Source organism: Gorilla gorilla, chromosome 3, assembly GCF_029281585.2.
Source record: "Gorilla gorilla gorilla isolate KB3781 chromosome 3, NHGRI_mGorGor1-v2.1_pri, whole genome shotgun sequence".
NCBI classification, from domain to species: Eukaryota; Metazoa; Chordata; class Mammalia; order Primates; family Hominidae; genus Gorilla; species Gorilla gorilla.
In genome coordinates, this window is record NC_073227.2 from 129,955,678 (window position 1) to 129,976,985 (window position 21,308).

A 21,308-nucleotide genomic window follows, 5' to 3' on the forward strand; every position below is an offset into this window, starting at 1 on the left:
CAGCACTCTGTATCTAGCTCAGGGATTGTAGACACATCAATCAGCACCCTGTCAAAACGGACCAATCAGCGCTCTGTAAAATGGACCAATCAGCAGGATGTGGGTGGGGCCAGATGGGGGAATAAAAGCAGGCTGCCAGAGTCAGCAGTGGCAACCTGTCCAGGTCCCCTGCCACGCTCTAGAAGCTTTGTACTTTTGTTGTTTGCAATAAATTTTGCTGCTGTTAACTCTTTGGGTCTGCACTGCCTTTATGATCTGTAACACTCACCTCGAAGGTTTGCAGCTTCATTCCTGAGGCCAGTAAGACCCGAACCCACTGGGATGAATGAACAACTCCAGACGCGCCACCTTAAGAGCTGTAACACTCACTGCCAAGGTCTACAGCTTCACTTCTGAAGCCAGTGAGACCACCGAACCCACCAGGAGGAAGAAACTCCAAACGTGTCCGAACATCAGAAAGAACAAACTCCGGACACACCACCTTTAATAACTGTAACACTCACCGCCAGGGTCCGCGGCTTCATTCTTGAAGTCAGTGAGACCAAGAACCCACCAATTCCGGACACATTATCAAGATTCTTCATAAATGTTAATAGGGATTTTTATCAGTTTTAGTTGTAGTTTCCAATTTCTAAAAATGTTCAGGTAATTTTTTTACACCTTTCAGAACCTAGCTCATGAGTGTTGAATCAATGTTTTTTCATGTGAATTCTTCGTATAGGCATTCTTTTCAGATGTATTAAACAAGAACCCTTCACAACAAAAAAACAAAAATACACGCTTCTTTTACTTGGAGCACTAGCTAATAGGAGGAAAAGATTCAGGTAAGGTAATTTACCTTCCCATATGAACTTAAAGTTTCATGTGTCACTCTCCATCTGGGGCAACTGTATTTTGAAAGACATGCTAGTTAACACAGGTGAATCAGCCTTTAATGGTGATAAAGTTTTTACTATAGTAGAAACTTGTGATTCTTTCTCTTTTCAATAAGGAAAGGAGATTACCGCCAGGAGTGATTTGCCACTTATTGCAGTTTTGCCAATTTTGATTCATTAACTGAACCCTCTTGCAGATTCAGGAGATAAAAATGCGGAGTGCCCAGTTAAATTTGAATTCAGATAAACACCAAATAATTTAGTATATCCCAGATATTTCATTTTTAAAATAATAAATGTGACCCATGCAATATTTGGGACATACTTCACTATTTGTATCTAAAATTCAAGTTTAACTGGGCATCCTATATTTTATCTAACAACCCTACTGTAAGCTAGCTGTGCGAAAAATTGGTTTAGGTTGCTCTTTAATGCCTTTGGTTTGCTTTCAAAAATAGTCTCAAAACAAAGCATCCGATTTCCCAGTAGTTAGAAGAACTCAATACCGGTTCCGAAGCTTCTTCAATTAAAAACGTGCTTCAAAAGAGAAGCCAATTCTGTGGGAGATACTTTCCCAAAAAACTCGGGTTTGGGCCACTATACCGTGAACTACAAACCTCCGCAGGGGTAGGCCCGGGCTGCCCGCCTCACACCGCACTCGCCAGCGAGCAGGGGCCCGGCACCGCAGCCCGGGGCAGAGGCCTTGGAGGTTGTGGAGGTGGGAGAGGCCTCGGCCGACCCGCTTCAATCCGTCTTCTCCAAGCTCGGTGGGGAAAACAAACTTCCTGAGCGGCCCTGCCCCCTCCAGTTGCCGGACGCTCTTTTCCTCTCATCCCCCACTTGTCTCCCCGTCCGGGTTGGATGGCGAAGACGGCGCTCAGAGCACGCAGCACCGGGAATTAACAGCGAGTTTTGAAATCTAGAGCTCGCAAGGTGTGCGTCGCCTGCTGCTGTTCATTCCAGAGGGTCTTCTGCTGGAGGAGGAGGGGGCCCTCGACCTCGGGCTCCCGCTCTCGGGCTCCCGCTCTCTCGCTCTCTTTTTTTTTTTTTTTTTTTGGTCGGAGGAAAGAAAACAGCCCTGCGCCCGGATGCGTAGAGAGCCGACTAGTGGAAACAGGGACACACCCTCCCGTGAGCCCGCCCCAGCTGGAGCCGCGGCGCGCTGAGCGAGCAGGCGGGGCGGGAGCGCCCACAGCTCGGAGCCACCAGGCGCTGACGAGGAGCCCGGCTGAGGGAGGATGCGCCGCTGACGCCTGCCGGAGCCGCGCGCCTGGGCGGGAGGATGCTCCAGAGGGGCCTCTGGCCGTGGCGCGCGCGGCTGCTGCCGACCCCTGGCACCTGGCGCCCAGCGCGCCAGTGGCCGCTGCCGCCTCCGCCCCAGGTAAGAGCGGGTGCCGGGCTGTGGGGGTTCGGGGTAGGCTGGTGCAAAGTTTGCGTTGGACAACTTTGGCGGGAGCAAAAGCCGAGCGGCCGAGCAGTCAACTGCGTTTTGCTGGCTGCCGGGTTCCGCGCGCCGGGCGGTCCCGACAGGTGGTGGCCGGGCGGCCGACGTGGGTTCCGGAGGCCAGGGCTGAGGTCAAGACTCCGGGCCCGGGGAAGGTGAAGCCAGAGCGCTGCGGCTGGGGGCGCCTCACCCGGGCCGAGATAGGGTGCGGGGACCACCAGACTTCGGCCTGGGAGCAGCAGAATAACCTGGGAGGCAGTTTCTGGGCTGCAGCTCTCGGTCAGGAGTAAGTTTCCAAAGCCGCTGCGCCGCGGGGCCGGTTCCCTCTTGGTGATCAGTGCCCGAGCCCCTAAGGAGCCCGGAAACGATGAACGGGGCAGTGACCGTCCCGGGTGTGGACGGTCGCAGGAGAGTGAAATTTCCATCCGGAAATCTGCGAGCACCTCCCTTTCCCAGAAGGAAGAAAAACTCGCGTTTTGTTCAGACACCCGAGAGACGGGTGAATCATGAGTATGCTGGTGAGTAACAGTTGGCCTGACACCGTTGTATTGTGGTCTGTGGAGAACCGTGGCTTGGAGGAGGAGTAGAGAGTGGATGTGCACCAAAAAAGACTAGAAGAAGGGGAAAGCGCTGAGTTTAAGGAGGATTGCGATGGAGCCTGACAGGAGCCCGGGAGTGCAAACTCTGACCCAGATGAGGAAAGACAGCCAAAGCCTTCAGGGTGTGTGTGGTTGGGGAGGGAGCTGTTTCTGAGTTTTCGTTTGTTCCTCCCCCACGCTGTTAGATTACTTTCAGATTGTTAAAGGCTTAAAAGCCAAAAAGTAAGCAGTGTGATTCTCTTGTCACTTTCACTTCCTGTTTATTTTGTTCTTTTTTTTTTTTTCCTTCCCCCCCTTTTCCTCCAGCTGTCTGAGGGCTTCAGTTTCAATTGATGCAGGGAATATTTAAGTGCATTTTTTTTTCCTTTTCATTGAGCTTGTGACCAAAGGATTAAGTGCATTCAGAAAATCAATTCCAGGAATGTTTGAAAGAGAATAAGGAAGGCCATGTTGTTACTAAATGTAACAACAGGGGCAAACTCCTTAAAATGTAAAATGGTAGACTTATAAAGTCATTGGGGAGATGGGCTTTTTATACTTTTAAAGGTTGTACTTTTACTCTTAAGTGTTGCATTGTGTAGTCAAAGAGATACCAAACATTAAAACAACCCAATACGAGGAACCCCTTTCACATGCCATTTTAAACACAGATTATTGTTTTTTGTTGTTGTTTTTGGAGACGGAGTCTTGCTCTGTTACCCAGGCTGGAGTGCAGTTGCGCGATCTCGGCTCACTGCAACTTCCGCCTCCTGGGTTCAAGCGATTCTCCTACCTCAGCCTCCCCAGAAAATAGGATGACCGGCGCGCGCCACCGCACCCGGCTAATTTTTGTATTTTTAGTAGAGACGGGGTTTCACCATGTTGGCCAGACTGGCTGGTCTCGAACTCCTGACGTTGTGATCTGCCCGTCTCAGCCCCGCAAAGTGCTGGGATTACAGGGGTGAGCCACCGCGACCAGCCCCAAGTGTTTTCTATTAAGTCCATTTAACACGTTGAGTAGCATTTTTATGGATCCCGGGACTGGCTGCCCTTTCTCAAATTATCACCTGCAAACCCTTTTCTCCATATTTCCCATCTGATGCTGTCTAGGGTGGTGCCATTGCATACCTCAGCAGGAATGTGGATACCCTTTTAAAAGAAAATGGTACCATCGGGCTTCTTAGGCCTAATAACAGGGAAACAGTAGTTAGGAATCATCGTAAGAAGCCTTATGTTTGAATGTTTCTAATCTGCAAATTTTTGTTTTAAGCCAACTGTCCAGCTATAAAGACAATTTTCAGAACTTGAGAAGTGGAAATGCTGTTATTTATATACAGCTTTTACATTTTACCATGAGTAAACCGATAAAAATATTCTGGCTCTTGAGGAGTTTTAGCTAGGACTACTAAACCATTTTCTGCTAATCAAATTACCTGGCTATTGGGACATTTTTCATTCTAAGATTTCACTCTTTTGTGGCTTTCCCACTTGTTATGAAATATCCTGTGGGCAAAGGCAAGTATTATTTCTATTTATTTTTTTTCCCAGAAACATTCAGACCCCTAGAGCCTATGAAGCAGCTAGAAAAACAAGTAGTTTGTGACCTGACAGCTCATAAGATCTTAGCTTGCAAGGACTTGTCGTAAGCAGTATTTCAAATAAGCGTTCCCAACTATAATTGGTCTTTCTGAAGTCTTTCACACTTCTATGAGTGTGCCTTATAGGAGCATTTAATAACTTTGAAAAATACACAATTCTCATACTTCATATTGTATGTGAGCAATTGTCTGCTAGGGTTTTCTGGGTGAGGGGAAAAAAAACAGTTTGTTGACATGGATATACAGAATTGTTTTTTAAAGAACACATTTAGTCTGAAGCGTAGTAGAGCAAGAGCATATTGTATTCATCTTTGGGCAAGGCATGGCCTGGTGGCCATAATCACGCTCTGGTGGCAGCATCTCTGCTTGTCAGCACTCTAGCTGAGTGGTTGTCAGGGCAATCCATGGCTCCTGCTGATGTTTCTGTGCACAAAGACTCAGCTTTGAGTAATTGTGGTGCTTGGTGAGTTACATCTGAACAGAAAGCTCTTGCCTAAATGTGCCTTTCTTAATTTGGATTTTGTGCTACTTAGACTGAGAAACTCCCTGATACGATTTCATGTCCCCAGTACAGCATTTGAGTCCCTATGTTTAAAAAATTTTTACATCAAGCACTCTGCAGAGCAGCTTAAGTATCGAGTATGCTTTTTTTAACTTCTAGAAACAAAGCATATGGATGTTTAAATTCCACCGCAGGATGTCAACTTAGAAATTGTTTTCATCTTTTTAATTTAATGAACATATCCTTCTTGTTTGACATGTTCCTACTATTCTATCTCTTGTATTTGCAGTTGGTACATTGTATTCTATTCTATAAAACTAGCTTCAGAGCCCTCTCCTGAGGAGAGCAATTGGTTAAGTGTTGGTGATTGTATTTACGCTATGGAAAAGACATTGATACTTTGATCTCAAAGTAATGCTAGACCAGCTTGTCTATTAAATATTAAACATTACCACCTTTGCAGCACTTAAGTATTAGTGTGTTTTTTTTAGATTTTGCTTGTTATTGTGATTAAATGGTATTAGTGCTGTTTTACAGCAAATTCTAAGCTAGGAAATCATTTGTGTCTTGGCAGAAAGATATTTGTTGAATGAGGTACCTGTGAAACTAAGGTAGAAAACCTCGAGCTAAAACTCCTGACCTCGTGATCCTCCTGCCTCAGCCTCCCAAAGTGCTGGGATTACAGGCGTAAGCCACCGCACCCAGCCCACAGCACTTCTTAAAAAAATAAAAGTAAAGGAAAAAGCCAGACCTAATAATCTACTCAATCTAGTAAATATCATAAGATCCTCAGGAAGAACTCATATTTGTGGGGTGACCCTTGCCAGTCTTCAAGATTTTCCTCTCTAAAGTTTACCACAGCAAAGCTTTGCGAACCTGTCAGTTTCTTGATATGAGATTCAATGTTTTATGTCATTTCTTATTTATTTCTGCTTATAGGCTATATGCATTTCTTTCTTTTCTTTTTTTTTTTTTTTTTGAGACGGAGTCTTGCTCTGTCGCCAAGCTGGAGTGCAGTGGTGCAATCTCAGCTCACTGCAACCTCCGCCTCCCGGGTTCAAACAATTCCCCTGCCTCAGCCTCCCAAGTAGCTGGGATTACAGGCATGTGCCACCATGGGGGCCAGCTAATTTTTTGTATTTTAGTAGAGACCGGGTTTGGTTTCACCATGTTGGCCAAGATGGTCTCGATCTCCTGACCTCGTGATCTGCCCACCTTGGCCTCCCAAAGTGCTGGGATTACAAGCATGAGACACTGCGCCCGGCTGGCTATATGCATTTCAAGTCTAGCCCCATATCTTGCCTCTCTTTCACTGTTCCCTATTTCTTGCCCTCAAATCTATTCAAAAAAAAATTATCTTCAATAGACCTTGTTTATCATGCAGATTTCATAGATCATTTCTCATCAATATTGTGAATCCTGGACCGAAATCTGTTCCCTAAAGAGCTGCCAAAATGCAAACCTGATCTACAATACTTGTAGTGAACCTGTAATTAAGGTAAAAATTATGTAAAATCAACACATCTGGAAGTTTATGAAACAGGAAACTCTCAGAACAAATGGTTACAGGGCTTGGTAGTTGATGCAAACTATACTTTAACTCAGGTGGGGATGGGGTAGCAAGGAAATAGGAAGATTTAGAGCAGGTGAGGGCAGCAGGAAGAAAAGAGGAATCCACTTCCATAAGTGAGTGAGGAGAGTAGTAACTTCAGTACTACCATCTTTCTTTGAGAGAGAACTATAGCATCAAAATTAGATTCTTACAGCAACGCCATGCAACACAATCAATATGTATTGAGCACCTTCGACGGGCAAAGCAGCAAAAAGACAAAGTGAACAAGAAAGAGACTGGTCTGCCACACTTCCACAATTAACTACTTAGAACATATTTGTTCAAGTATTGAAGAGTTGATTTTTATTTAAAACCTTATTTATGCATCACTTTTTTCCCATTAAAAGATGCTTATGGAAAAATGGGTGGTGATATGACCAGAGGAAAATGAAGGTAGAGAAGATGAAACAATGAGTACTGTAAATACATAACATGCATGGCATAGGTCTTTCACATTTGTTAGAAGTGGGTCAAAAATCTGATCCTCAGCGTTCTGACAGCCATTGCATAAACAACACCACTGGCTATACGCTTCACTGTCTGTATAATACCCTGCATCTGCTCTGGAGAAACCCAACTATTCTAATATTAAGACTAGACAGCAATTGCTTCCATGGGTCTTCTTAATGGGTACCTTTAACTGACTACCAATGTTTCATCAACCACTTTTTTAAGAGGTATGCCAATGTGGAAAATTCAGTGAAAACATTTGGGTGAAGGTTCCTATGCCACAAAGTTAAAAACTTAGCTCAGAGAACAGCGAGCTGGTGTGTGTTTAAAAAACAAGGAAAATTAATACTGTTAAACTAAATGGGATAAAAAAAGATTCTTCTAGAATATGGCTGAGATAATGCTGTTTCGTTCATTATCTAATGGTTGATAACTTCTAGGATAACCTAAGATGTCTATTATATAAAGCTTTTAGGGTTCTGAAGATAATCCTGAATAAGAAATATTTCACAGATAAAAACACTGGTATCAGAATGAAGCATTAGAGAGAGACTTACTCTAATTCATTATGATATGCGAAACCCATCAAATAAATTTTCATTTCTTTTTTTTTTTTTTTTTTTTTGAGACAGGGTCATGCTCTTGTTGCCCAGGCTGAAGTGCAATGGTGTAACACAGTTCACTGCAGCCTCAACCTCGTGGGTTCAAGCGATCCTCCCACCTCACCCTCCGAAAGTAGCTGGGACTACAGGCAGGCACATACCACCATGCCTGGCTAATTTTTTGTGTTTTGTTTGTTTGTTTTTGTAGAGACAAGGTCTCACTATTTCCCAGGCTGGTCTCAACCCTGTGGGCTCAAGTGATCCTCCTGCCTTGGCCACCCAAAGTGCTGGGATTACAGGCGTGAGCCACTGTGCCCAGCCAAATTTCAATTTCTTTTGAAAGGAAAAACAGTGGCCGGGCACAGTGGCTCACGCCTGTAATTCCAGCACTTTGGGAGGCCGAGGTGGGCAGATCACGAGGTCAGGAGATCGAGACTATCCTGGCTAACACGGTGAAACCCCGTCTCTACTAAAAATACAAAAAAATAAGCCGGGCTTGGTGGCGGGCGCCTGTAGTCCCAGCTACTTGGGAGGCTGAGGCAGGAGAATGGCATGAACCCGGGAGGCAGAGCTTGCAGTGAGCCGAGATCGCGCCACTGCACTCTAGCCTAGGCAACAGAGTGAGACTCCGTCTCAAAAATAAATAAATAAATAAAGGAAAAACAGTTATTACAACCACTAAGTAAAACTACCACTCTGTTGACTGCCTAAGATCATAAAAGAGAATTTTTCAATCATTAAGACCATTCTGACATTGACAATATTTTGTTCAATGGTGTATTTATATTCCCCTGGTAAAACAACAAAATGGCAATTTTAGGGATGAAAAGGACTTTTAAGACCAATTAGATGAATCTCCTTGTTTTGAGAAGGGGACAAAACAGGCCCAAATAGACTGAATGACTTCAGCTAAGTTCACAGAGCTAAGTGGTGGTAGGGCCAGGTTGGCAGGCATTCACGTGTCGCATTACTAGCTTAACACCAACCAAATTAGTTGCTCATTTCTATTCATGACCCAAACGCATTTAGTTTATATAGCAGATGTTAGATTAATCAATATTTAAGACCAGCCTGACCAATATGGTGAAACCCCATCTCTACTAAAAAATACAAAAAATTAGCTGGTTGTGGTGGCAGGCACCTATAATCCCAGCTACTTGTAAGGTTGAGCCAGGAGAATTGGTTGAAGAGTAGATGTCTTTTTTGAGACGCGAGGCAGAGGTTGCAGTGAGCCGAGATCACATCATTGCACTCCAGCCTGGGCGACAGAGCGAGACTCCATCTCAAAAAAAAAAAAAAAAAAAAAAAAGTGCTGTGGACACAGGTGGTATTATATTCAACTGCATATATAACTTTTTATAATGAATGCACTGCCCAAATCACATTTCTGGAACCTAAAGATGAATTCGCTTATTTTCAACCTCTTGGGTGTAACAGTAAATAATGAATGCCCTGATCCTGTGCTGAGGAAGGAAGAAGGCATTATTCTATTTGATAAGTCCTTCTTGTTTTTTCTGACTCTGCATGGTACTGTATGTGTTCCTGTGGGGCATGTACAGTACATACATGTTATGTACAAACATAGTATGTTTTCTTTTGTTAAACATTTTGTTTATTTTTGGAGATCGAGACCATCTTGGCCAACATGGTGAAACCAAACCTGGTCTCTACTAAAATACAAAAAATTAGCCGGACGTGGTGGCACGTGCCTTGTAATCCCACCACCAAGGCTGGCTAATTTTTTGTATTTTAGTAGAGACCAAGTTTGGTTTCACCATGTTGACCAAGACGGTCTCGATCTCCAAAAGCAAACAAAGTGTTTGTTTCCTAGTGGCTGAATGGGATATTTGAACAGGGGCTTTTTATTTTATTTATTTTGAGATGGAGTCTTGCTCTGTCACCCAGGCTGTAGTGCAGTGGCACGATCTCAGCTCACTGCAACCTCCACCTCCCGGGTTCAAGCAATTCTCCTGTCTCAGCCTCCCAAGTAGCTGGGACTACAGCCGCCCGCCACCATTCCTGGCTAATTTTTGTATTTTTAGTAGAGACAGGGTTTCACTATATTGGTCAGGCTGGTCTTGAACTGCTGACCTCAGGTGATCCACCCGCCTCGGCCTCCCAAAGTGCTGGGATTACAGGTGTGGGCCACCGCTCCTGGCCTGAACAGGGGATTTAAAAAGTTATTGATGAATAACTTCTTTCTAGAGACTGACTGTAATGTGACCATAAACCTGGGGGAAAAAAAATTGTTTTAGAGAGTGTTTTGCAAAGAGACAGCATTGGCCCTCTAAGCCCTTGCTAGAGAATATTTGTTAAGACATTTTGTAGTCTAATACTCATTTCTGTAACTCGGCTTCGGGAATGTTTTAGAAGATAGAATTGGTGTAATAAACCGGTTTTCACGTTTCAAGAGAAAATATAGTTCCTTTGGACCTTGTAAATACCCTTTTATGGGTTTGTTATTATTGAAACAAAGGTAAGCAGGTAAGCAAGCCTTAAAACATAAACTGCAGTTGAACCAGAGCCATGGCCTCATCCCTCCAGTTCCATCTTCTGCTCTATCTCTTCCGTATCCCCGCTCTAGCGTGGCTGAGCTAATTCCTCTTCTTCTTGTGGCTTGTCATGTATTTTCACCCCTCGTTGCTGATGTTTATGGTGTTCCCCAGGCGGTAGTGCCTCTCCCCCTTTACCCCGCTTCCTCACCCTCCTGACTTCTACGCTTTTTTCAAGGCTGAGTTTCAATAGCGACCCCCCATCTCCCCACAGACCCCTCTTCAGTTTTCATGAGGTCTCTTCAGATCTCTGAAGGCAGATTCCATTATACTTTTTCAGCCCCACAATACTTACAGAACTTACATCATTCGACCGTACATTATAGTTAGTTGTGCTTGTAAGACTTTCCCACCTGGATTCTCAGCAATCTGTGGTCGGAACTGTTTCTTCTCCATCTGTGATCACCTCTGCCCTGGCACAGTAGGTACATAACAAATGAATGAATGGATAGATGACAAAGAACAAAATAGTATATAAAGTTCCTTAATGGTGTGTTCTGTTCAGGTTTTATCTTCGCAGTTTCCTCTTCTCCACTTAATCTAGGGGGAAAACCTGAAGCATTCTTGTCTACTTGTTGAATAATTGAAGATTTTTTAAAAGTTAACAAAAAGAACCTTTATACATATTACATTTTCTATTAAAAGTGAACAGTAGTCTTTTTTTTTCTTTTTGAGACAGAATCTGGCTCTGTCACCCAGGCTGGAGTGCAGTGACACGATCTTGGCTCACTGCAAGCTCCGCCTCCCGGGTTCACGCCATTCTCCTGCCTCAGCCTCCCGAGTAGCTGGGACTACAGGTGCCCGCCACCACGCCCGGCCAATTTTTTATATTTTTAGTAGAGACGGGGTTTCACCATGTTAGCCAGGATGGTCTCAATCTCCTGACCTTGTGATCCGCCCGTCTCGGCCTCCCAAAGTGCTGAGATTACAGGCGTTAGCCACTGTGCCTGGCCATGAATAGTAGTCTTAAATCATATTTTGATTAATTGTTTTATTTCAGATATACTTTCATATCAGGATTTTTAAAGGGCATAATTAACAAAATTTAACAAAATATAAATTCTGGAAGGACTGCCTGGCATATAAGTATTTTCTTGGCTATCCCTTTTTTTTTTTTTTTTTTGAGATGGAGTCTCGCTCTGTTGCCCAGGCTGGAGTGCAGTGGTGTGATTTTGGCTTACTGCACCCCCTGCCTCCCGGGTTCAAACGATTCTCCTGCCTCAGCCTCCCAAGTAGCTGGGATTACAGGTGCCTGCCACCACACCTGGCTAATTTTTGTATTTTAGTAGAGATGGTGTTTCCCCATGTTGGCCAGGCTGGTCTCGAACCCCTGACCTCAGGTGATTGGCCTGCCTCGGCCTCCCAAAGTGCTGGGATTACAGGTGTGAGCCACCGCTCCTGGCCAGGTCTCTGTGTTACAGCAGCTCTGCCTGTGCCTTATCTTGTTCCAGTGGCTGACCAGCCAACCAAAAGTTTCTAAATAGATTGAGACATTGTGAGATGAATGCTGTTGGAGGCTGTCAGGAAGCAATATAAAGAAGTTCCAAGAATGGTAATCCATGGTTAAACCTGAAATAGAAGAGGGCATGTAATGCATGTTATAGAGCATAACATTTTGTCTCATGCTCTCTTGGCCTGCCACTCACCCATACTATTTCTGGTTAAAAATCCATCTTTGACATCACTACTTCCATAAATAGAGCCTTTCCTGATTACCTAGATGAAAATCATCTTTCTTTCATCTATCTCCATATAGTGTTTATTCTTTTTACTGCTCATTTGGTACTTCTGTACTCCCTTGTATTAGGGCTTTTTTATGTATTGAGCTTACCACCATGCCTGCATCCCCCCATGTACCTTCTCTTTCTCTGTACATTGTAATCTCGAAGATCAGGTGCTGTATCTTTTATATCTTTGGGCATGTATATCTTTGTATTTCTTATTCTGCTAGTACAGGTACTTGTCCTAGTGTTAAATGAATGAGGTATAAGGAGATAGCTGTCATTGTCTTTATGAGAAATTATGTTGGTCTATGTCAGAGATTGGTAAACTTTTCCTGTGAAGGTCCAAATAGTAAACATTTTCACTGTTGGTGGCCTTTGGCCTCTGTCCAAACTACTCAACTTTGCCATTGTAGTGCAAAAGCAGCCATAAATAGTACATAAATGAATAAGCATGGTTGTGTTCCAATAAACTTTATTTTCAGAAATGGCCACAGACAAGATTTGGCCCATAGGCTGTAGTTTTGGCCAGCTTCTGGTCTATAGACTCAATATCAAGATTTTGGAAGTACTAATACAGATGTTATGCTAGAGGACTAATTTAGATGTAGCAATACCATATATGTATAGTGGGATGAGATAAGTACGTTAATAAGGACCAATTACGAAGTCATGGTTATTGTACATGGAGCTGGAATAACAGGAATGGATACAATGGAAAAACAGGAGGAATGTAAAGATGTGTAGAGATTTCAGCAGTTTTCTGTGTTAGCCTTATAACTAACCATGAGGCCACAATGCCTGGCAAGTATGAGAGAAGGAAGAGAATGGGAATGCTAGGACTAAGATGTATAATGAATTCCTGTCTGAAGTCAAGGGAAGAATCAGAGTCAGTAGTGAGTTGCATTTCCTATGAGAGAAGTGACATGATGGATGAAAAGGAAAAGGCTTGCCTAAGGAACATTCAAGGCAGTGCATTGGCACAGGTGTTTATTCCAATAGGTTTATTTCTCTTTAGAATCATTAAACCATGGGTATCTTTCATCTAGCCCAACATTAGAACTTAGGGTGTGTATGTTTTTCCTTCTTTTTCCTTCCCCAAACTGTTTGTTTAAGAAACGAATTTTATATATCTTTCTGGTTCAGAGTAAGCTGTGCTGCTGAAACAAAGGACCTAATGATTAAACTTTATTTATTTATTTATTTATTTGAGACTGAGTCTCACTCTGTCACCCAGGCTGGGGTGCAGTGGTGTGATCTTGGCTCACTGCAACCTCCACCTCCCAGGTTCAAGCAAGTCTCCTGTCTCAGCCTCCTGAGTAGCTGGGACTACAGGCACACACCATCCCGCCCAGCTAATTTTTGTATTTTTAGTAGAGATGGGGTTTCACCATATTGGTCACCCTGGTCTCCAGCTCCTGACCTCAGGTGATCCACCCGCCTCGGCCTCCCAAAGTGCAGGGATTACAGGCGTGAGCCACCATGCCAGGCTATTGTTAAAGCCAGTTTTCTCCCTCTTAGGAAATGGTTCTGTGATGAGCACTACAGGTCAAGCAGTAGCTCTGCTCCACACAGTCATTCAGGGACTTAAGCTGACCTGTTCCTTTGTCATCTCTACATGTGACTTCCAAAGTCAAAAGTGCACAGAGGATGTTTCAGTCTTGCAAGATGTTATGGTCTAGGCCTGGAGTGTTACATATCTTGTGTTCGTGTTCCATTGAATATTTTATTAAATATGTCACATGGTCACATTTAGCTTCAAGAGGGCTGAGATATGTAGTCCTGGCCAGGAACCACATTCTAGCTAAAAGTTGATTACTGTGGGAAGAGGAAGAATGGATTCTAGCAGATGTTTAGCTATATCTGCCACAGTCCCCTTGTCCAGAAACAGGGTAGTTTTGTTTTGGGGGTCACTGAATTTCCAAGACACTATTGAGCCTCACTTATAAGTGTTCCTCAGCAATAGATATTTACAAGGAAACTTTATTTCTCTCTGAAAAACTTAAAAAGTAATTTGAGCTAGAACAGGAACATTTGACACCTTATTGGGTTCATTATAAGCCGCCCTCCAGGCGTATCGTAATAGAAAAGGATATAGTCTTGTACACTTACACACTGAGGAAGAGAGAGAAATACATTATAATGGTTAAATTAGAATTTGAGGCCAGAACTGAAGTTTATGCAATGACATCTGATAAGGAAGAAAATAAATATAGCTGAGAAAAGATGCTGACGATATGGTTTTAGGGAGGACTTACTTTAAAGGAATTCTGGTGATTAATAGCTAAATGAGCAATAATAAAAGTTATTAAAAGTATTATGCATATCTGGTACATTAATTTAGTAGCATTTTATAGACAAGCTTGTTATAAATATGTTCTAAAAACAGGAAATCTTAGATATTTAGGTAGTTGAAAGATGTTAACTAACTGTATCTCAGAATAAAATGTGTCTTAATATATAATATCATAACTGACACTAATTCACTCTAGTTCGGAGTGTATTTAGAAAGAGATTAATAACTATATTAGCATGACTTCATATAATGAAGTCATGTTATTTATTTAATTACATCACTTTTGACTTATATACTTGGTTTTTTAATTTGTCAGATTTGGATGTCACTGTTGATCAGTTTCAAATGCATGACTTTGAGATATTAGATATATTTTCAATGGCTTTTCATACTACTACAATATAATTATTGTTTTATATAATGAAATGGCTAGATTGCCATAGTTACATATATATTTCTTGAACTAGTCACTCTTGTGTATTGTCTGTGGAATATTAGTAAGGCTTCAATTAATGAGTTGTCCAAAGTGCTATTTATAATATGTACATATATGTAATATTGGAAGTATTTAATATTATTATTACTGATATAAACATATTATAAACTGTACCTGTGCCCAGCAATGTCAAAACATAAAATATCATTGTAGGTCCTGTGGAATTGTCTTTTTCTGTAGTCTTATTATTCTCATCCTACACTGCACCAGACTAATCTGCACTTAGTAAGCACATATTAACCGTTGCTTTAAGAGTATTAGGAACAGGCTGGGCACAGTGGCTCACGCCTGTAATCCCAGCACTTTGGGAGGCCGAGGGGGGCAGATCACGCGGTCAGGAGATAGAGACCATCCTGGCTAACACTATGAAACCCCATCTCTACTAAAAATACAAAAAAATTAGCCATGCGTGGTGGCGGGCACCTGTAGTCCCCACTTCTCGGGAGGCTGAGGCAGGAGAACCTCATAAACCCGGGAGGTGGAGCTTGCAATGAGCGGAGATCGCGCCACCACACTCCAGCCTGAGCGACAGAGCGAGACTCCATCTCAAAAAAAAAAAAAAAAAAAAAAGGAAGAGTAGTAGAAACAAAACCGATTTAGCAATGCTAGGAAAAGGTTGTTTCTCTTAATGGGGGAGAAAAGTATGTATAGGATGAGGGAGTCCTGGCTTGGTAGTTGTGTACAAAGGATCTGGAAGTTTCCGTTGATTCACTCATGAATGATGGATTCTAGAAGCTAGTATGGCTCCTAACTAATTGAAGAGAAATGCAGCATCTGATTACAGCAAGAAACAGTTCCATTTCATTACATTGGGATTGTCACATTGATTGTCAGACTGCATCAAGGGCATTGTGTTTTGTTACTGGGGCAGTACTTTACAAAGAACACTAACAAAGCTGGACAGGGAGGTGCATTCAGAAGATGATTAAGATGTTGAGAGTTCTTGTAGGAGATGATTAAAAGGGTTGAATTTTTTTTTTTTTTTTTTTTTTTGAGACAGAGTTTCGCTCTGTTGCTCAGGCTGGATTGCAGTGGCGCAATCTCGGCTCACTGCAGCCTCCACTTCCCAGGTTCAAGCTATTCTCCTGCCTCAGCCTCCCAAGAAGCTAGGATTACAGGCGCGCCACCACCATGCCCGGCTAATTTTTGCGTTTTTAGTACAATCGGAGTTTTACCGTGTTGGCCAGACTGGTGTTGAACTCCTGGCTCTGCCTCCCAAAGTGCCGGGATTATAGGTGTCAGCCACTGTGCCCGACTGGGGCTGCATATTTTTAATCTAGTGAAAAAGAAGCTAAGGAAAAGCAAGATATTTGCATTCAAATATCTGAGATGGTATCAGTGTGAAAGAAGGTTGTCATTCTGTGTTGCTTCCGAGCAAGGAAATTACTCCCAAGATAGAGCAGAATAGGTAGGCAGAGTTCAGCTCAGTTCAAGAAAATTTTTGTATCCATTCTGGCTGTTCCCTGATAGACTGCTTCTTGAAGTGTAGGACTCCCAAGTTTCTAAAATAACTCAGGCAGAAGCTAAAGAAGCACTGGAAAAACTACCAACACAGCTAGAGCCTGGTGCTGGAGAAGCCATCTATCTATGCAATAGGAGCCTGCGAAGTGAACACACCCGAACCAGGAAGCAAAATCTTTTCCTCCGTCAGTGTCTCTCTAGTGTCCTCTACTGAAAAAACTTCAGTGCCAGTCAGCAAAGGAAAAATATTTAAAGGTCCCAGATCTATTTTCACAGAGCAGTCAAAAAGGGAGAATTTGAGGGCATATACAAGACGTTAATAACCATCATATGAGGAATGAGGCAGCAGCTGTTGTGCAGTACTTGAAGGTGGCAGCTGCACTCGTGAGCACTGCCACGCTGGTCAGGCCAAGGAGGGATGGGAGACAGAGCCAGACTGGTCAAGCACTGATAACGAAGTGCTCATTTTAAATACAGTGTTAGCGCCTAGAATAGAAATCAGGGAAGCAGCACTTGTTCCAGGGACAGAGAATCCAACCCAAAGATGGATTGGGTAAGACAGAGATCCAAAAAAAGTATGAGACTTAACAATTGCATGAGAAGTTAGACTGAGTAGAAAGGAAGATGGGTAGATTATTGAGAAGCCAAAAAGTTAGCTTAAGTAGGAGCATTTGAGACCCAGGGCTGCCCCAGGTCAGAATGGAAGCTGAGGTAATCTTAATCTCTACGCTTCCTTTCATCGCTGATGTTCTCTGAGGTCCCTTGGGTACCCAGCTTTGATATCTATCACAATGTCAGAAACCACTGAGGTTTGGAGATTGATAAACTCAGATGCCTTGCTAAAATTAGCCTACTGCTGTTCATCCCTTGTTCTGCACGCTCCTTACCATCTGCCTTCCCCACCAAGGAAAAGCTTTGGCTTATTTATAGTGTAATAACTATTTAGTGAGAGTAATTTTGTTTTAGCTTTTTATTGATATGATATTATTAATCTTTCTGTAAAAGGTCATTGGGGGTTAGACTGTTTGTTGTGAGGTTTTGCCTGAAACCAACTCAAGTGTACTACTCATAACCGTTGTTCATTTGAGCTTAAGCTTGGCTGCTGTACTGACAGGTTATAGTCCATCTTGGCATATGAAATTCACTTTATAACGAATCCAGCCACATTCGTTTAATTAGTTTATTCAATTTAGTGGGATTGTGCTGCCATTTAATTAGTGGAGTCTGAATTTGTGCCAGTGACTAAGCATTGTAATCAACAGTTGTTATGCCTGCAATTATGTGAAAACTGACACCAAAGTCTAACCTCTCTTGGAGAGAAAATATACCACCTTAATGTATCTTTCACACTAAATTAGGATGAAATATCTTAATATTTATAGTTATCCCATTTATGTAAGGCTATTAGACATTAGAAAAAGGTCATTTCATAAGTATAGCAGTGACCATTAAAATTATTAATATTATAATAGCATAGTAATATTCTTGGTTTTGAAACTTTAGAACAGCTTTGTAGTCTGTGCTAGTCACACTGCTTTCCTGGGAACCTTTTCACTCTTATCTACCTGGTTTAGTCGAATTGGCCATCTTAGTCCCACCTGACCTTCATTCAATTGGCCACCTGACCCAGGAATTTAGAACTAAGTTTAGGATTCTCACCTCTGCTGGCTGCTCTTTTGAATAGTGGAGTTGTACTTGGGGCGATTTGGTGGTGACCATTTTCTACCATGTGGACCAAGAAGCAGTAACAATTCATTTTATAGTGATAAGCAGAATGATGCTGACAGGCAGATAGGAGGAGACGAAATACGGATCAAGAGGACTTCCCAACCTCAATATAACACTCCAGTTCCTGATCCTGAGTCCATTCCTGAAGCTTAATTAAATCCTTCTATGTAGTCTCCGTTAGAGACATTCCTAAGTCCTCAGAGTAAATTTCCATTCTTACTTATGGAAAGTCAAGTAGGTATTTGTTTCTTTCATCCAAATAACAAATATATATGAAGTGATCATTCAAACTTATCAGAAAAACATTAAGAAATGGGTAAAAGACATGAGTGGTTTTCAGAACAGGGAATAAAAATGCAAATAAACATGAAAAGTGGTCAGCCTCACTGATAGTCAAAAAAATGCAAAAACAATAGTAGAAAAAGATAACATTTGCCATTTTTTTTTTTTTTTTTTTTTGCCTGTCAAATTGCCAGAGAAAAACAAAAAACTCAAAGCGTAAAGCATGGCAAGATGTGGGAACTCTTTTGTGTTGCTAGTGAGAGTGTAAAGTGATTGTATAATTCATGGTCCAACAGGAAACAGATGGCCCACTTAGATTAGGATAATTAGAGGGAAGTTTATACACAAAGGATGATTCACAGAGATGTGGGCGCAGGGGAACCACTAGGGATGGTGTACTAACCTTGGACTAGTATTGATGGGCAAGATGAAGGGGTTGTGGACAACAACCCTGTGTGAGGGGCCAAGCCAGATACTCAGAAATTCTTTCTTTTCTTTCTTGTTTTTTTTTTTGAGATGGAGTCTCACTTTGTTGCCCAGGCTGGAGTGCAGTGGCGCAATCTCGCCTCACTGCAGCCTCTGCCTCCCAGGTTCAAGTGATCCTCCCCCTCAGCCTCCTGAGTAGATGGGATTACAAGCATGTGCCACCACGCCCAGCTAATTTTTGTGTTTTTAGTAGAGCCAGGGTTTTGCCATGTGGGCCAGGCTGGTCTTGAACTTCTTACCTCAAGTGATCTGCCTGCCTCAGCCTCCCAAAGTGCTGGGATTACAGGCGTGAGCCACCACACCTGGGCAGAAATTATTTCTTTATGGTTCCTTTAATCATGAACTTTCTAATATTATTAAAACTGAAATGGAAAAATCCTCAGTCCAGGTTAAAACTTCAGGTGCTTTATTCAATCATTTTTAATGACAGAGCTAATTTTTTCCAAGTAAATCCTGTGCAGTTTTTAATACCAGCAGCTTTTGAAGTCAGCACTCCTTTTGTTTCATTAATAATACGTGTAAAACAATAGCTAATGCTTAGCATGTGCCATACACTATCATGAGCTTTGTCTCACTCAGTCCCCCTCACTTCTGGGAGTCCTAGGAAATAGGTACTGATATTACCCTGTATTTACTGATCAACTGATAAAGCAACTAAGGCTCAGACCCAGCCTGTCACCTGACTTAATTGAAGTAGAGCTTTGAATATTGCTAAAACTTGATCGTTTCATAGCCTAAAATGGGTACTTGAATTCTTTAAGACCTATGAGATTAAATATTAAAAGGGACCACAAAAGTGACCTAGCCACATCAGTTTTATGTGGAAAACTTCAATTAATTAAAAGAGAGTTTGATTCTTTGCATAGTCAGATGTCAAGTATGACTTCAAATAATCCAAGAATATTGGGCAAGGAACTTCAAAAGAGTTTGGCTCAGTATCGTATCTGTAGCAAAATTAGAGTTTAGTACATAGCTATCTCTTTTGTTGCTTAAAACCAATCTCTCTCTCTTCCCCCCACACACAAAAAATCCAGTATCTTAAATTTTAAAGTTATCCTCCTAAGTGCTCATAAACCAATATATGGGAATATAGTTCTTGAAATCTGAATGGCTGGTTGATGTATGAAAATTTGATAACTCATTAAAAATAACTTGTTACAAAGTATTTTCTGTACATACAATCTCATATAATTTCTACATGGCCTTGTCATACATCTTATATAGATGGGAAAATTGAGGCTCAGAAAGGTTAAGTAAATGTTTCACACAGTTAGTAGGTAGTCGAGCCAGGACTTAAATCCAGGTCTTCATAATGAATCTCATACTTTTTTTTTTTTTTGAAACAGATTTACTCTGTTACCCAGGCTAGAGTCCAGAGATGCTATCATAGCTTACGTAGCTTACTGCAGCCTCAACCTCCTGGGCCCAAGCAGTCCTTCTGCCTCAGTCTCCCAGATAGCTGGGACTACAGGTGTGCACCACCATGCCTGGCCAATTTTTCTTTTTTTAAATTTTTTGTAGAGACAAGGTCTCACTGTGTTCACAGGCTGGTCTCGAACTCCTGGCGCAAGCGCTTCTCCTGCCTCGGCCTCCCAAAGAATCTCATGCTTTCAAAAAATGACATTGCCCTATTTTTCTCCTCTCTCTTTTTTGAAGCACAGAAATAGACATGGGCAAAGTGAAGATGAACCCTATGAAGGAAATCCCCTTAATTCCTGGAGAATAAAATTGAACAAGTCACAAGAAAAATCAGCTTGCTCTTTGAAAGTATCAGGACTTTTATATTCTACTTTCCTTCTGTTTACATAACCATATCCTGTTCATTGGAGTCCCGCCTCCAATATTCCTTCACACTTGCTTCCACTGCCTTCATTGTCACTGATACACTATACAGGGCATTGGTTTTTCCCATGATTTGTTACTTCTGTTAGACTAGACATTCTCTGAGGTCAGGGACCATGTGTGATACTTCTGTTTTGTACTTTAAAATGCATGGTTGCGGATTTGAAACTCTGAAGTGTATGGGTTGATTTCTGTTTCCTCCATAGCATATTTGAGTTGTTCAGACTCTGATTAAACCTCACTTTTTTTTTTTTTTTTTTTGAGACGGAGTCTCGCTCTGTCGCCAGGCTGGAGTGCAATGGCGTGATCTCAGCTCACTGCAACCTCCCGCTCCTGGGTTCAAGCGATTCTCCTGCCTCAGCCTCCTGAGTAGCTGGGACTACAGGCGCATGCCACCACGCCCAGCTAATTTTTGTATTTTTAGTAGAGACGGGGTTTCAACATGTTGGCCAAGATGGTCTCAATCTCTTGACCTTGTGATCCACCCGCCTCGGCCTCCCAAAGTGTAAACCTCACATTTAAGGCAAAGCAGGACCACCACAAAGCATTAGGCAGGTTTTGCACTTAATCTAGGGTGCTACATGTAAGGCGTGGCATTTGCATTGTGGATAGGTAAATTTATTATGTTTTTTTGGCAAATGACCATGAATGTATCGAGGAAGGGAAGCCAACTTTTAAATTCACTCAAAGGCACCTAAGGATCAGTGCAAAAATCCTGACCACTGCCATGTAGAAAAGAGCTGCGTGTTATTGCCAACTTTAAATTTATCCAGAGAATGAGTC

General features: G+C 42.3%; 1 protein-coding gene across 3 annotated transcripts in view; it reads left to right on the forward strand.

Annotated features, from left to right (window-relative positions):
• The first annotated feature begins 347 nt into the window (after window positions 1-347).
• MCUB (mitochondrial calcium uniporter dominant negative subunit beta) overlaps window positions 348-21,308 on the forward strand; it is a 125,039-nt gene continuing 104,078 nt past the window's right edge. Inside the window, exon 1 of one of the 3 annotated variants that reach the window (XM_031009890.3) lies at window positions 348-2,256. In XM_031009890.3, coding sequence (XP_030865750.2) covers window positions 2,158-2,256 — 99 coding nt within the window. In that variant the 5' untranslated portion in view covers window positions 348-2,157. Of the gene's footprint in view, window positions 2,838-21,308 lie in introns of all 3 variants that reach the window. The other 2 variants (XM_055385728.2, XM_055385727.2) reach the window with 2 other exon arrangements.